At 39.7% G+C, this 16,864-nt stretch overlaps 1 protein-coding gene across 1 annotated transcript; it reads right to left on the reverse strand.

Moving 5' to 3' along the window:
• Nucleotides 1-610: 610 nt before the first annotated feature.
• On the reverse strand, nt 611-7,888 carry LOC134614947 (keratin, type I cytoskeletal 19-like). Its single transcript, XM_063459232.1, has 8 exons — nt 7,334-7,888; nt 6,009-6,091; nt 4,066-4,222; nt 3,670-3,831; nt 3,403-3,528; nt 2,802-3,022; nt 1,858-1,883; nt 611-858 (listed from the first exon to the last, which is right to left on the reverse strand). The coding sequence occupies exons 1-8, from the start codon at nt 7,772-7,774 to the stop codon at nt 797-799; spliced, it is 1,278 nt and encodes a 425-aa protein (XP_063315302.1). The 5' UTR covers nt 7,775-7,888; the 3' UTR covers nt 611-796.
• Between the last annotated feature and the right edge of the window lie 8,976 nt (nt 7,889-16,864).

The raw sequence follows: 16,864 nt of genomic DNA on the forward strand, positions 1-16,864 counted from the left end.
ATTATGTATTTTTAAATGGCTGATTGTTTTTTTTAAGTTTGGTGATTTGCCCCCTATTCTTTGTTTTTAGGTGCCTGGGACCTGACAAATGTGCATCAAAATAGTAAGGTGAGCTCTGAGTAAGGTGAGCTTTAAAATGTTTTTTAAGCAAGTCAAATATGGGACTATAATATATACTGCACCATTGGAGTTCTCTTTTCTTTCTGTAAAACAACATTTTAAGAACCGCTCGATGGAAGGTGGTATGCTACCATAAAGGCATAAAGGTGCTGCTACAGAGCCATTAGTTACATGCTCTGATCCATGTGAGTGGATCTTATCATTTATTATTTCAAGTTCTATGTGTATTAACATCTACACTATATATTTTTTTTTTTTGTTTCCTTCCTAATTAATTCAATGTGTACCCGCGATATATCATTTTAAAAAGGGTAAGAATAATTGCACTTGGACTATTTTTTAGTACTCCACTCTATCACCTTGATCACAATATATAGAAATATTTTCTTTTTTAAAGCAATCTTAAATATCTGTTGCTTTTCGTACGCTGCTATCTATATTACAAATATGCAATATGTATTGAATAGTCCAAGGTTATCACTATGTATATTAAAGCTACATGACAATAATTTGCTTTGAACAGAATTTTTAATTAGTTAACTGAACAAACATTAAAGCACAAGAAGGGATGAATAAGCTAATTGATTCTCTCTAGAAACAGATTGAAGAATATGCCAAATCAGTAGTTTTGATGCTTTGTTCCTTCACGGTGGGGCCCACAATGTTTTCGGAACACCTAATGTTTGGCCTGCTGAACATGCTGTGTGATGCGTTGAACCTTTACATTTTGGTTCGATTCTGGAAGATAAAACATTGGTGATGAGGAAAAAGAAACACAAGTAGTTTAAGATGTTTTGAGCGCCAGATATTGCCCATATTACTGCTGTCCATCTAACTAAAATTACACCGTCATTATGGCTCTAATATAAGAAAGATGAGCGAAGAAGAAATTAGGTTAACCATCGGTGCACTGGTGTGTGCATGGATGACATAAGGAGGCTACAACCTAAAAATTGTGTTGATGCAGTGTGGGTTTGTCCATCTCTCCCTACCCCCGAATTTATATAAATAAAAAAATAAACCAGTTTAGTCAAGTCAAAAATTTTATATTATTTTTTGTTTGTTTGTCTTTTTTGTAAATGCCCTAGTCTCTTGGTATAAGCCTCCCAGACATGTGTATTGTGGTGTTACAGGATTTCTAAAGGCCATCCATTAGGTAATAGCATGAGCTAGACCTCTTTAAAGTATTTTTCCCAAAATATATCTGTCTACAGGTTGATTGTGATGAACAGGACATTACTTTCTATTGTTTTATGGGTATAAATGAGCAGATTCAAGAAAGTCAGAGGTAGCTTCAAATTCTGGACTTAGAGTCAAGCTCCCATACATCTTTAAACTTCATCAGGCTCCACTGTATGGAAGTATAGACTATTCCACAGTTAAAAACTTGGTTCTCACACAAGATCAAAAAGATATTTGAATGGTCCAATAACGCTACTTCCAAGTAAAACTTGCCTCATTGATTGATACGTAAGTATATAGGCAATATTTTCTGTTTCTAATTAAGCTAAGGATAGTGAAATAATAATAATCACCATTATCAGAGTTGTCTTTATTTATTTTTTAATTTAGGTTTAGTGTTTGAGATAATAAAATATTTGTTATTAATTTTTTGATGCATCATGATCAAGCAAATAAAAGGGAATCCAGACTCTTCCTGCCTTTGTGTACAACATGGATTACTGTCACTTTTTAATTATATTGTATTCATTGCTACATTTTTGTTGTAGGTCTTACCATTTTTGTCATGTTGTCCAGAAACACTGTTGAGAAAAAAATGCATAGATTATAAAAATTACAAAATAATCAATTACTTGGATATTTCACTATATTTTTCTATATCTTGTTGATATGATTGTATTGTTCAGTAAAGGTTTTTCATTTACAATCAAGAATGTTTCAAAACAAAATTTGACTTTTTAGATAGTTGAATAGTAAGAAAAATATTTAGGATTATTTCATTATTTTGTGATGAATTTAATCATGGTTTTCTTTTTGTATTAAATTTCAACATAGGTATGCAACTGTTTAATTTTTGCAATTATCAAACCTTACAGGGTTACTCCAAACATCATAACTCACTTTTTGGGTTTTGATACAAGGAGTTCTATGGTGCTATTCCCCATTAAGGGGGCAAACCATTTTGCAATGTCTTGCTTCTTACCTAAGTCACACCAGGTGCTGAGTCTCTGTCACTGGCAGATAAACCACATCTGGCTTCTGCAGAGCTACACCATGACCACTTCCAAATCCTGGAGTGGACATGGTGCTTGAACTAACCCTTTAAGCTTTGAGGAATTGGCCAGCTGCAACATAACCTACATGGAGATCTTTTTTCAGGATAGCATCAATATGTTATAGACCAGGGGTTGACAGCCCTCGGCACTCCAGATGTTGTGAACTACATCTCCCCTGATTCTTTTCCAGCAATATGGATGTAAGAGCATTATGTGAGATGTAGTCCACAACATTTGGAGTGCAACAGCTTGCCTACCCCAGTTATAGTCTACAGTTAGCCAAAAACGGCCTTCAGCTTATCAACCTCTTCTCAGAAACCTAAGAATAATGGCAGTAATCAACATGTAATGTTGTGTTGCACTACACCTAAGATAGATTTGTGTATTATTAATTATAACCTCTCTAACAATTTTATAATATAAAGAGTATTTTCTTATACGTACTGGATATCGTGTCCTTCCAGTAAGCGCTTGTATGTTGCAATCTCCATTTCCAAGTGGTTCTTCTGGTCCATGAGAATTTTGTACTCAACTATTTGGTGTTCTAGGTCAGATCGAAGATGAGCAAGCTGAGATTCTATGTGATTGATCATCTCTTGTAACTGGGAAAGCTGGGAACTGTATCTGGCATTAGTTTCCACCAATATGTCTTCCATAGTTTCTTTCTATGGGAATTAAAAAACAGAAATATATTGTGTTTTTGATAACATTTGAGATATGATTGGGCAGTACAAAAAAAATATTGCTAAAGTTTTGTTTACCATAATTCTTTTTTTATACTGTTGCTGATCATTTTCGAGATGGTGAGCAACATTCCAAAAACTTTTATGAAAAATCTTCCTACTGCTAAAAATTTGTTTGTAATGCACTCTGGGTCTAGGCATACATATTTGTTTATGTATAATGGAGTATAGTAAAATAACCCGCATGATGTTATTATTTTTCAGAATTACTTTCCTCCGGGAAAAAAAAAAAAGCAGCCATTTTGAACCATATGATAGTGTTTTTATAAATGCATAATAGAGAAGCAAAGACTGTATTTTACCAGGCTCCATTGACTCTGTAGTTCGATCTCGAGGGTCTGCAGGGTACGCTTTAATTCAATAAGGTCTACAGTTACTGACTGTAACTGTTCAGCACCAGATACCACTTCATGACTCAGTTCTTCAGTCTAAAAAAATAAAATAATAATTTGAACATAAGAAAATATACATTTTATATTGAAGCAGAAGAAAATATACAAGTTATTTAAGTGATCTGTACGCACTTCTCTACTCCAAGGCAAATGCAGATATCGTAAAATTCAACTTACCCTTGCAAGGAATATGCTCTCAACTTCTCGCAAATTATTTTCCATGAGGTTCTCGTATTGCTGTCGGATCTCAGACAAGGACTGGTTAAGGTCTATAGCTGGAGCAGCGTCCACTTCCACGCTCACTCTTAGTCCCAGCTGTGCACGCAGACCATTCACTTCCTGCGTGGTGAAAAGGTAGAAAAAATTATGGTTACTAAATGATTTTTAAAACTTATATAGTGCATTTGGAGAGTTCCTTTACTGCCTTATCCTCTGTACCATATTTAAATATAGAACCTCCAGTTGTTTGTGAACTGTGACTTTCATGAGCTTTTTCCAGTCAAAAATACACGTATCTATACTTGGTTAACATCTGGGAGCCGGTTATTTGAAGATCCCCTCTACTAACATTACCTCCTCGTGGTTATTCTTCAACTGTTGCAGCTCCTCCTCAAGAGACTGAACTTGCATATCAAAGTCACATCTTTCTATATTCAGTCTTTCTAGGACCCTGTGCAGACCTTTGACATCAGATGAGATATTGTTGCTCAGGCCCAACTCAATCTCATATCTTAAAAACAAAACAGAAAATAAAAAAGTAAGTTAAAAGCACACCAATAAAAAACATCTTCTAGACCATATGTTGATATACTTGTATCTAAAGTACAGGTTAAAAACAAAACAGTTTTTTGGGGTACTCCAATATATATCTTAGCATAGGTCTATCATCGCTACTGGAATGCTTTCGAGCCTCATAATTATTAAAGGGATTCTCTAGTGCCAGGAAAACAAACCCATTTTCCTGGCACTGTAGAATCCTACAGTACCCCCCTCCCTCCCGCTCCCCATCCCATGTCGCTGAAGGGGTTAAAACGAATCTCAGAAACTGCAAAAATTACCACTGTAGGGTCAAGTGACATGGGACATTGCACCCAGATGACTTCAATGAGCTGAAGTGGTCTGGGTGCCTAAAGTGTCCTTTTAATTTGGGAGAAAGAAGTGACGTGAATGTATTAGGGAGTACGGGAAGGCAGCCCTTATTAAGCAAATAAGGTTCTTAAACTGTGTTACTCATTCAAAGTAACCTGAGAAATCATGTTTAACTGAATTTTACTACATATGCGGTAAACCGAATTATGTACTAAAAGCAGAAAACAGTCTCGGTTAGCAAAATGTGGTGCTAATCACTTTTTTCATGGATTTGTGATTCTGATATTTACTAAACGCAAATGGGAAGGGTGGGAGAGATTATGGTGATTTTCACCATGTCGTCTTTAAACTCAACAATTTATAAGTACAAATCCTGTGCAGAGAGTAGAATTTGCATATTTTCCAAATTTATTTAATTCGGTTTTTAAACAAATTGCTGATTTTAGGGTGATCGGCGGTTCTACCAAGTATACACCTCTGAAATGCTACACGAATTAATCACAAAACAAATTAACTATTCTTTTTGTGATTTGAAGTTGATGAGTTGATGGTTAGGGGACAGCTACTAAATGTTATGTTTATTCAGAGATCAAGTGAGAAGCAACCAGATAAAAGGAGAATCAGTTAAAATATATATATATATTTTATTAATTAATTAATTAATTGATTAATGTGTATGTGTATAGATTGTTTGTTCCTTGATTATTTCCCTCTATTGATTACCCTTTTTCACATAATCTGTAAACCTGTATAGAAAATGCACCTATATTAGTGTACTGCAAAATGTGTACATAGTATGTGTATTAGGTATATATAGGTATATATTTTACAGTAAATTGATTGGTCAATTTTCGCACCCTTTTCGTCCTTCTTTTCCCTGTAACTATGGCATGGAGGAAAATTGTCAGACCCGAAATGCCACTTAAATAGATCTTGAATGTCTGAAACAATCTTTTTTTTTCTATAATTCAGAGCTTAATAAATTTAATGGATTATGTCCAGATGTATATGTCTAAATGCTCTTAGTTTGTCTCAGATTTTTTGCTATCCGGGCTAAACTGAATGTGGACTTTATTAAATAACCGTGAATATTTTTAGGAATCTAAATGAGAGTAGTCTTTGGGCTAAAGCAAGGACACGCAGCAGGGCCCCCCAGACATTGTTTCACCATAATACCAATCTTTTTCTGCCATTTAGAGGTTGCAAAGAATTCTACTGAGTGCAATGCAACAAAATCTTCCGTTGTAATGCTGAACACATTTGAGCTGAAGTAGTTATAGCTCTCATTAAATAAAATGTATTTTACAAAACCTTTAAAATGCTCTTTTGTGAGGAGCTCCCTTAGTACATTTCATTAATGCATTAGCTTCCTTTCCTGAATTGTTTTGATTATCACTTTTTGTCCATGAGACGGTTAAAAGACTTACTTGCTCCGGAAGTCATCAGATGCCAGCTTTGCATTGTCCAGCTCTAGAAAGATTCTAGCATTTTCTGAATAAGCTGATTGAATCTAAAAGACAGACATTACCATAGTGTGAAAAAATGTACATTGGCTTTTACCTATACATCTTCTTAAAAGTTTCCCAAGAAACTTCATTTTTAGAATTATCTGTTTTTCTTGCCTTAGTGAACAAAATTAGGCCAAAACAGCTGATTTTTTTAAAAAAGCCCCATCTCAGCTATCGTCACATCTTGGCTATTTTATTATCAAGTTAACAATTAATTTCTCATTTCACCTCAATTTGCTGCTAAGTGAATATTGCTTACAATTTATACTGTATTTAAAATGTCTAAGAAGCTGAACCCTCACTAGAATTTTCTTTTCAAGTCTGCCCGATCACAGTGCAATGTTTTCCATTGAAGATTGTTTTGACAGATTTTCAAACAAATAAGCATCAAAGTGACTGAAATTGCTTGTGCTATTGTTCAACAGGTTAAGACAAAGAAAATGATCTTGCATTCTTTATTCTTGGTGACTATAGTGTCCCTTTAAGTATAGAGTATATTAATCAGTATCCTTAGTGCGGTCGTGCTTACAAACATTTTAGTAAAAATAGTGTAGAAACACGAATACCTACCAATTAGTGATTGTAAGGTTTGTGTAACTATTTACCAAAAAGCACATTCTAAAACTTGAACAAGACATACAATTATTAATGTATATGAACATAATATTTACCAATTGTACCTTTAATACAGTTATCTATATACCATAGGACTAGAGTTAGACAGGACAGTGACTAGTAGGTGCCCAAGTCCTAACTTATAGTACCTTAACCCACACTGTCTGGTTAGATTAGGTTTATGGATTGACCAAAATATATCATTTGATAATTCTGTCATAAATTATGTTTTTTGGTTGTTTTTTTTAAATATGAGTTTATACACCTTCCATACACACATTCTTAATTTCTGGTTCTAGAAATGCACAAGTTACTCTTTGTATATGTTTTGGTACTAGTGTATGATCCATTGCAGTCTATTTTGACCCGTCTACAGTTGGCACATGACTTATGATCATACATGATCACACACGATAATGATAACACTTAAGAATATTTCATAATGCTATTTTCATTAAAAAATAATATATTCAGATGCATTTTTCTTTTTGACTCCCGGAGAAGTCCCTTATATTTATGGATGTAAATAAAAGTCAAAAATATATATTGCCATATATTACAGTTGTTATGTAAATGTTAAATATATCTTTAACAAATTATTTATATATTTTTTTAAAGTTTTGAATTACCTGGCTTTGGAGTTCTTTAATGATTTTGTAGTATTTGCTAACGTCTGGCAATGCGCTGGGTTGATTTTGTTCATACCATTCTCGGATATTTCTCTCTAGTTGGGTGTTTTCCTTCTCCAGTGAGCAGACCTTCTCTAGGTAGGATGCCAATCGGTCGTTCAGACTCTTCATGGTTTCCTTCTCGTTAAAACTAAACAAGCCATCGTGTTTCAATCCTGCCTGAAAAGCATGTCCGGAGCGATGTCCATAACTAGAAGAATTGTGTAGAGAGAGAGAAATCCCTTTGCCTCCTGAGCCTCCATGAACACTTGGAGCCCTGTGACGACTTCCGTGGTGGACATTTTTGAAACTTCCATGGTGATGAACTGACGAGCTTCGTTGGGAAATTTGGCAACCTCCTTGGACAGATCTAGACTGCATCTGTTTCACACTGTGGCTCATATTGGAGAAGATATTTATTTTATCTTTATAGGAATAATAGTTACAGTTACTCTACGGTTTGAGCAAGGAAGTACGAAGGATCTATGCCAACGGCTTTCCTTTTATAAAAGCACTAGGTGTCGTATAATCTACAGGCTTTCATTGAGCGTTAACAGGCTTTTAAAGGCGATGGGAGGATTTATGTAATGACTAAAACAACTAAAGCTCTTATTCATGTGTTGTAGCATTCTAATTCGGAATAGAGCATTTGCCACACCCTGAGAAAATGATTGATTGTTACTAATGAGGAAGACACTGACACATTGAGCTGTAAACTGCCATTATACACCTCTATCCATTTTTTGCAGGCACAGTCATTCCATATTGAAATATAATGAACCCTATGAACAAATAGTGATCAATGTGCTAAAAATCCTGTATTTTTAATTACATTTATTTCATCAACTACAGGTCGGTGAGACTTTTGACTATAAATGTCACAATGTTGAGTTGTTAAATGACTGTAGAGATAGCTCAAAATGTATCTGAATAAAAGTGTAGATACTTTTTTCCACAATTTGTTCTAAAAATAATGTTTATCTTAATAATAATGTAGGATTTTAGTTAGATGTACATAATCAAATTACCGTTGTGGTACGATTTTAGCTACAAAATAGCTTATATAAATCTTTTTTGATGTGTTTTATGGCTATTTAGCAGCTATACCAGATCATAGATAAATGAAAAAAAAAATTACTATTAAAATAAATTATAAATATTTACATCCCCTGCAACTGATGCAAATCAGCAGTCAAGCAGCAGTTATAATGAGATTCATTCAGGCCAGGAAGTGGCTCCTCCAATCAAGACTCTCTGTTTCTGGTCAATGGGTTTTAAACCTATCACATAAACCCCTCTTAAGTTCAGCCCCAGGCAACTTTTTTCATTCATCAATTCAGCTAAATGAGTCAGTTAGATTGATAGCAATCATATCATCACTGCTATCAACTTACTGACAGCTCTGTTTTCAATTTATTGAATGTAGCACACTGTATCTGATAGCAGGGCCAAGCGTGTGCACCTCTTCGGTTGTCTGAGATATGAAAATGGTTGGTTTATAGCTACAAATGCCTGCATTACAGCTGCAAATCCATGCAAATAGTCAGCTCTCGAGTCAAGAACAGGGGAACTTCATGCACTATAAACTATAAAATAAGCATACATCTCTGTGGAACTTTGAGCATCCCTTTTAAAATAAAAATTTTGTTTTAGGAATCTATTATGAAAAATGTATTGTTTTTTTATGGTGATGTTTATGTGCAAAGATAAAATCATCAGAAACTCACACAAATCTCAGGTGTCCAGGGCTGACACCTAAACTTCTAGGGAGAGATGAAAGACCTTGAAAGTTTTCGCATTTGTTCGGTAACCCGAAAAAGAAGCATTAACAAGAAGGAAAAACAACTAAGAAACTCACTGTGCATTGAAACAGGACTACATTTATTAAATAAAGGAAACACAACTCTAACATAAAATGCAAATCGTGCAAAAAACAACTAAGTAAGCCTCACATTATCCAACTCTACAACTGTCCTGTGTCTGCGTTAAAGAGGATCGGCGGATCTAAAGACTAAAGCTGAAGACCATCCCCCACTGAAATCCATACCATTTTGGATGACATCTTCTCCATGATGAGTTTAGCGTGTTCAGGTCTTCTCCCAATACACTCTTTTGTCACACTGTTGTCATTTATGTATTCCCATCATGACGATAATGTAGATTCATGCACTAACCATAGTGGAGACATAATGTCAGTCCATCAGCATCATTAGGTTTTTTTTGTCAAACTGTTTTTCAGCGGTTTGACAATATATACGGAACGTTAAGTATCTCTCGCAATCTTATCTGACTGACAATGGTAGGAAGAGGAAGAAGGAAATGACTATTGAAAACATTTATTCTTTTCACAGTTTTTAAATTATATACATTATTTGTAATGACTAAGTAAGGATTTTTTTTTCTTTAACTTACTAACGAAGTCTATAGTAATGAAACAATTTGATTTCGGAAGTAAAGCTTAAATCGGGGGGAGGGTGGGGAACATTTTCATGTAGGAAGGCAGCATTAAATTAGCTGTAATCAAATAAGGCTGCATTCAAGAAACTTTAATTAGATATACTTAAAAATATATATTATTGTGCAAAAATGTAATCTAACTACTATGTACTTAATAAAAAAAAATGAAAACTACTTGTTAATTTTAAAGTTAGCTAATCTTGTAATGACCTTGTAATTACCCTCTTTGTGTAATTGTCCCTTTCACCAGCCCCTCTATGTGTTAGTGTTCCCTTCTCAATCACCTCTGTGTGCTATTGTCCCCTTCCCCAGCCCGTCTGTGTGTGTTGTTGTCCCCTTCTCCAGCCCCTCTGCGTGTTAGTTTCCTCTTCTGCCGCCCATCTGTGTGTTTTTTTCCCTTAACTAGACGCTCTGTTTGTTATTGTCCCCTTATCCAGCCCCTCTGTGTGTTATTGTCCCCTTCCCCTCTGTGTCATTGCTCCTTTACCAGCCTCAGTGTGTGTTATTGTCCCCTTCCCCTCTGTGTCATTGCCCCTTCACCAGCCTCTGTGTGTGTTATTGTCCCCTTCCCCAGCCCCTCTGTGTGTTATTGCCCCCTTCCCTTTCTCTGTTATTGTCCCCTTCCCCAGCGGCTCTGTGTGTTATTGCCCCTTCCCTTCTCTGTGTTATTGTCCCCTTCCCCACCCTCTGTGTGTCATTGTCCCCTTCTCCAGCCCCTCTGTGTGTTATTGTCCCCTTCCCTAGCCCCTCTGTGTGTTATTGTCCCCTTCTCCAGCCCCTCTGTGTGTTATTGTCCCCTTCCCTTCTCTGTGTTATTGTCCCCTTCCCCACCCTCTGTGTGTTATTGTCCCCTTCTCCAGCCCCTCTGTGTTTTATTGTTATTGTACTTGAGTTTTCCAAATATTTTTGATTTGACATGGGATGCCATGGCCTAAATTTTGCAGTTTGCCAGATCACAACATATCACTGTTAGGCGTTTACGCATCCAAGGAATAAATAATTTAAATAAAACTTTCCAGGTGACCAGAACTGTAGATGAGAAATGTCACAAGTACATAACACATTCTCACTTTAGTATTGGGTTCTACCTACAAGTGATTTTTTAGGGCGTGCTTTACTTGTCAAATATAATCCTATTTCTGTTTCTGTGTTAGTGTCCCCTTCTCAATCAACTCTGTGTGCTATTGTCCCCTTCCCCAGCCCGTCTGTGTGTGTTGTTGTCCCCTTCTCCAGCCGCTCTGCATGTTAGTGTCCTCTTCTGCAGCCCCTCTGTGTGTTTTTTCCCTTAACTAGACCCTCTGTTTGTTATTGTCCCCTTCTCCAGCCCCTCTGTGTGTTATTGTCCCCTTCCCCTCTGTGTCATTGCTCCTTTACCAGCCTCTGCGTGTGTTATTGTCCCCTTCCCCTCTGTGTCATTGTCCCTTCACCAGCCTCTCTGTGTGTTATTGTCCCCTTCCCCAGCCCCTCTGTGTGTTATTGCCCCCTTCCCTTCTCTTTGTTATTGTCCCCTTCCCCAGCGGCTCTGTGTGTGATTGCCCCTTCCCTTCTCTGTGTTATTGTCCCCTTCCCCACCCTCTGTGTGTCATTGTCCCCTTCTCCAGCCCCTCTGTGTGTTATTGTCCCCTTCCCTAGCCCCTCTGTGTGTTATTGTCCCCTTCTCCAGCCCCTCTGTGTGTTATTGTCCCCTTCCCTTCTCTGTGTTATTGTCCCCTTCCCCACCCTCTGTGTGTTATTGTCCCCTTCTCCAGCCCCTCTGTGTTTTATTGTTATTGTACTTGAGTTTTCCAAATATTTTTGATTTGACATGGGATGCCATGGCCTAAATTTTGCAGTTTGCCAGATCACAACATATCACTGTTAGGCGTTTACGCATCCAAGGAATAAATAATTTAAATAAAACTTTCCAGGTGACCAGAACTGTAGATGAGAAATGTCACAAGTACATAACACATTCTCACTTTAGTATTGGGTTCTACCTACAAGTGATTTTTTTAGGGCGTGCTTTACTTGTCAAATATAATCCTATTTCTGTTTCTGTGTTAGTGTCCCCTTCTCAATCAACTCTGTGTGCTATTGTCCCCTTCCCCAGCCCGTCTGTGTGTGTTGTTGTTCCCTTCTCCAGCCGCTCTGCATGTTAGTGTCCTCTTCTGCAGCCCCTCTGTGTGTTTTTTCCCTTAACTAGACCCTCTGTTTGTTATTGTCCCCTTCTCCAGCCCCTCTGTGTGTTATTGTCCCCTTCCCCTCTGTGTCATTGCTCCTTTACCAGCCTCTGCGTGTTTTATTGTCCCCTTCCCCTCTGTGTCATTGTCCCTTCACCAGCCTCTCTGTGTGTTATTGCCCCCTTCCCTTCTCTTTGTTATTGTCCCCTTCCCCAGCGGCTCTGTGTGTTATTGCCCCCTTCCCTTCTCTGTGTTATTGTCCCCTTCCCCACCCTCTGCGTGTTATTGTCCCCTTCTCCAGCCCCTATGTGTGTTATTGTCCCCTTCCCTTCTCTGTGTTATTGTCCCCTTCCCCAGCCCCTCTGTTTGTTATTGTCCCCTTCTCCAGCCCCTCTGTGTGTTATTGCCCCTTCCCTTCTCTGTGTTATTGTCCCCTTCCCCACCCTATGTGTGTTATTGTCCCCTTCTCCAGCCCCTCTGTGTTTTATTGTTATTGTACTTGAGTTTTCCAAATATTTTTGATTTGACATGGGATGCCATGGCCTAAATTTTGCAGTTTGTCAGATCACAACATATCACTGTTAGGCGTTTACGCATCCAAGGAATAAATAATTTAAATAAAACTTACCAGGTGGCCAGAACTGTAGATGAGAAATGTCACAAGTACATAACACATTCTCACGTTAGTATTGGGTTCTACCTACAAGTGATTTTTGTAGGGCGTGCTTTACTTGTCAAATATAATCATATTTCTGTTTCTGTGTTAGTGTCCCCTTCTCAATCAACTCTGTGTGCTATTGTCCCCTTCCCCAGCTCGTCTGTGTGTGTTGTTGTCCCCTTCTCCAGCCCCTCTGCGTGTTAGTGTCCTCTTCTGCAGCCCCTCTGTGTGTTTTTTTTCCCTTAACTAGACCCTCTGTTTGTTATTGTCCCCTTCTCCAGCCCCTCTGTGTGTTATTGTCCCCTTCCCCTCTGTGTCATTGCTCCTTTACCAGCCTCTGTGTGTGTTATTGTCCCCTTCCCCTCTGTGTCATTGCCCCTTCACCAGCCTCTGTGTGTGTTATTGTCCCCTTCCCTAGCCCCTCTGTGTGTTATTGCCCCCTTCCCTTCTCTGTGTTATTGTCCCCTTCCCCAGCAGCTCTGTGTGTTATTGCCCCTTCCCTTCTCTGTGTTATTGTCCCCTTCCCACCCCTCTGCGTGTTATTGTCCCCTTCTCCAGCCCCTCTGTGTGTTATTGTCCCCTTCCCTTCTCTGTGTTATTGTCCTCTTCCCCAGCCCCTCTGTTTGTTATTGTCACCTTCACCAGCCTCTCTGTGTGTTATTGTCCCCTTCCCCAGCCCCTCTGTGTGTTATTGTCCCCTTCCCTTCTCTGTGTTATTGTCCTCTTCCCCAGCCCCTCTGTTTGTTATTGTCCCCTTCTCCAGCCCCCTTCCCTTCTCTTTGTTATTGTCCCCTTCCCCAGCGGCTCTGTGTATTATTGCCCCTTCCCTTCTCTGTGTTATTGTCCCCTTACCCACCCTCTGTGTGTTATTGTCCCCTTCTCCAGCCCCTCTGTGTTTTATTGTTATTGTACTTGAGTTTTCCAAATATTTTTGATTTGACATGGGATGCCATGGCCTTAATTTTGCAGTTTGTCAGATCACAACATATCACTGTTAGGCGTTTACGCATCCAAGGAATAAATAATTTAAATAAAACTTACCAGGTGGCCAGAACTGTAGATGAGAAATGTCACAAGTACATAACACATTCTCACGTTAGTATTGGGTTCTACCTACAAGTGATTTTTGTAGGGCGTGCTTTACTTGTCAAATATAATCATATTTCTGTTTCTTTTTTTTCCATAGTGTTGAGCTGAGTGACATTTCTAAACAGAATGATTGTGTTAACATTTTCTTTGAAGTGGGAACCTTGGCTTTGTAAACTTACTAATGCATTATAGTTTTAGACACTCCTTACAATTCTTTTGGTGGGGCGTGTGGAGGATGGGGAGGGGGATCAGGGGGAGCAATAGGGCCAGGAATACAGCTTTGTATTCCTGGCACTATAGTATCCCTTTAAGCTTTCATTATTTTAGACTATTTCAATAAACGTTATGTTTATTTTACCATGGACAGCATCTGCGTCCTACATGATTTTGGGTGTTAACTGGCGTCTAACTTGTGATTCTGCTGAATTAGTTCACGCTGGGATTGATTACCCCTGCTTAAGATGATGGGCTCCAATGTCCACTGTTTCAAATATGTTTTGTGCATCGTGATATATATTTACATTGTGGCTTTTTAAAGCGAGTCTGGCTGGATTCCGAGGTTATTTCTGGACTCTCTTTTATTGTGTATAAATACAAAATCAGGGAATGGAGACCATAGACTCTTTGAACTTTTGCACCATAAAAACTGCAGTGAGAGGGGGCGGGGCTTACCGGCGGAGTGAGACGGACGCCATTTCTAGCAGCTCTCTGCGACTCAAACTGAATCCGTCAAACATCACCGAAACTACATGCCATCCACGCAAATAAATACTTGCATTGCCCGGGGGAGATCATTCTGCATCGCCCGATGCCATTTAGGTACAATCCGAGGCAGGCAAAGCCCAAAACGAAAATCCGGGCCTACTACACGCCAAACTACCGCGGCCTGGAGTACTTGTGGGGCGGAGAGAGCCTGGGAGACCCAAGCAACGATCATCTACAGGACCCCGATGTCAGGGCTTACCTGGGTGTGGGAGTCCGGCAGGCAGAGAAGTATGCTCACCCTTGCAAGAAAACACAGGCCAAGGTGATCAGGCAAGAATTCACCTGACCTGTGAGTCGGTGCACGGGGGCTGTGCAGGGTAAATCCAAAACGCGGTACAGGAACAATAAACCAGGAGAATAGTCGTGGGAAGCCAAGGGTCAAAGGAAGCCAGAAGTCAGGATAATCGGTGTACCAAGCCAGAGGTCAATAACAAACTGGAGAACAGGAAACAGCAGGATGATCACCAGAGTCAAGGAACTGACACTGCCTTCTGGGAGAGGCAGTGTTATATACCTGGCTAACGAGACATCAGGCTCAGGTGTAACTTGAGTGACAGGAGAAGTTCCAACAAATGTCCAGCTTCAGTACTAAATACTAGACAGGGCTAGATACAGGAAACAGAAGCGGAGAGATGGCTCAGAGGTAAGCCAAAGCACCAGAGCTGCCAAGGACCCAGGTTCGAATCCTGACATTACCCCCTCCTCAAAGACGCCTCCAGGCGAGAAAAAAAAACAAGAAAGGCAAAAACAAGTACGGCCCAGGGGGTCACTTCTTTGACTTCTTGTTTTTGGTTTTGCCAGCAGGATCGGAGGACATAGCTATAAGGGCCTTCTCAAATGTTTGCAAGTGCTCCTTCCGGACTAGAGTCCCATTAGAGGCATAGGTACAGCCAGGAGGAGGATCGTTCTTCCCCGAACAATTAGCATTTTCAGGTACTACTGGAGAGAGGTTAGGGTTGGCAATGGATACAATGCAAGTGGCAGGTAACTTGATCCCAGGAGTCTTCTTTTCCGAACCTTTTTCCTTCTGTACGTCACCATTACAGACGGTAAGTAACTCCTCTTTAGGTTGACAAGAAGGGATGATAATACCAGCTTTAACAAAAGTTTCTACCGGCGGAGGTTCAGATTTCTCAAGAGCACTGGGTAAGTTATACAGCATAGTTTGCGTACCCTTCTGTGTCACATAACGGGGACATGACTGGCAAAAACCTTGGCAGCGTCTAGACGAAGTTTCTGAGACGACTGGATGGGTACGTAGGGCACTCAATAGAAGGGGTCTTTGCTTGGGTGGACGAATTGGGCAGAAAGAAATGAAATGCCCTCTTTCTCCACAATATAGGCACAAGCCATGGGCTCTCCTACAATCTCTTTCCGTTAGGGTCAACCTAGTCCCGATATATCCAATCTCCATAGGTTCGTCTGGGTCGAGAGGAAGGCAGGATTGCTCTGGGGCCTTCATAGGATCAGGAGCATAATGAGGCAACACGGGGTTGTCGTATAGGTACAGGTTCCCTTCGTTTCTGGGAATCTGGGATCCTCTGGGACGTGGTGGTGGCTTAGGCACAGCGGTCTTGCTAGGAGTCTTGCAGTGTGCTTCCATGGCAGACATGAAAGCATCCCATCCCGCAAGGACAGGATTCTGAGACAGCAACATATCGTGTGCCCATTGTTTCATCTTTCCAGACAGCAGGTTTATAGCTGCTCGGACCTTTATGAAATCATTGGCATAAGTCCGAGGCTTCAGGGAAAACACCAATTCACAATCCACTTTAAAGCATAGGAAGGAAGCTTGGTTGCCATCAAATCTCTCCGGCATAACTGTAAATGGTTCAGGAAAAACAGGTTCCAGGGCTGGGCGTACTGTCCCTTTAAGAAAAAAAAATTCTCGCTGTAGCTCCAAAACAGTCTGGGCCAGGCTAGACACTTGCTGGAGCAGGGGTGAGCACATCTCTGCGGACTCCATAAAGGTCAGTTCCTTATGTCAGGGCTTACCTGGGTGTGGGAGTCCGGCAAGCAGAGAAGTATGCTCACCCTTGCAAGAAAACACAGGCCAAGGTGATCAGGCAAGAATTCACCTGACCTCGGTGCACGGGGGCTGTGCAGGGTAAATCCAAAACACGGTACAGGAACAATAAACCAGGAGAATAGTCGTGGGAAGCCAAGGGTCAAAGGAAGCCAGAAGTCAGGATAATCGGTGTACCAAGCCAGAGGTCAATAACAAACTGGAGAACAGGAAACAGCAGGATGATCACCAGAGTCAAGGAACTGACACTGCCTTCTGGGAGAGGCAGTGTTATATACCTGGCTAACGAGACATCAGGCTCAGGTGTAACTTGAGTGACAGGAGAAGTTCCAACAAAT

This window comes from Pelobates fuscus, chromosome 6, assembly GCF_036172605.1.
Source record: "Pelobates fuscus isolate aPelFus1 chromosome 6, aPelFus1.pri, whole genome shotgun sequence".
NCBI lineage: Eukaryota > Metazoa > Chordata > Amphibia > Anura > Pelobatidae > Pelobates > Pelobates fuscus.

Excerpts from the sequence above, each read along its gene's own strand:
- LOC134614947 (XM_063459232.1), bottom strand. The coding sequence starts at position 7,774 with ATGAGCCACAGTGTGAAACAGATGCAGTCTAGATCTGTCCAAGGAGGT. Across the intron at positions 3,832-4,065 it reads TGAAGAATAACCACGAGGAG|GAAGTGAATGGTCTGCGTGC; the intron begins GTAATGTTAGTA and ends TTCACCACGCAG. Across the intron at positions 1,884-2,801 it reads CTGGAAGGACACGATATCCA|TGTTTCTGGACAACATGACA; the intron begins GTACGTATAAGA and ends TTTTCTCAACAG.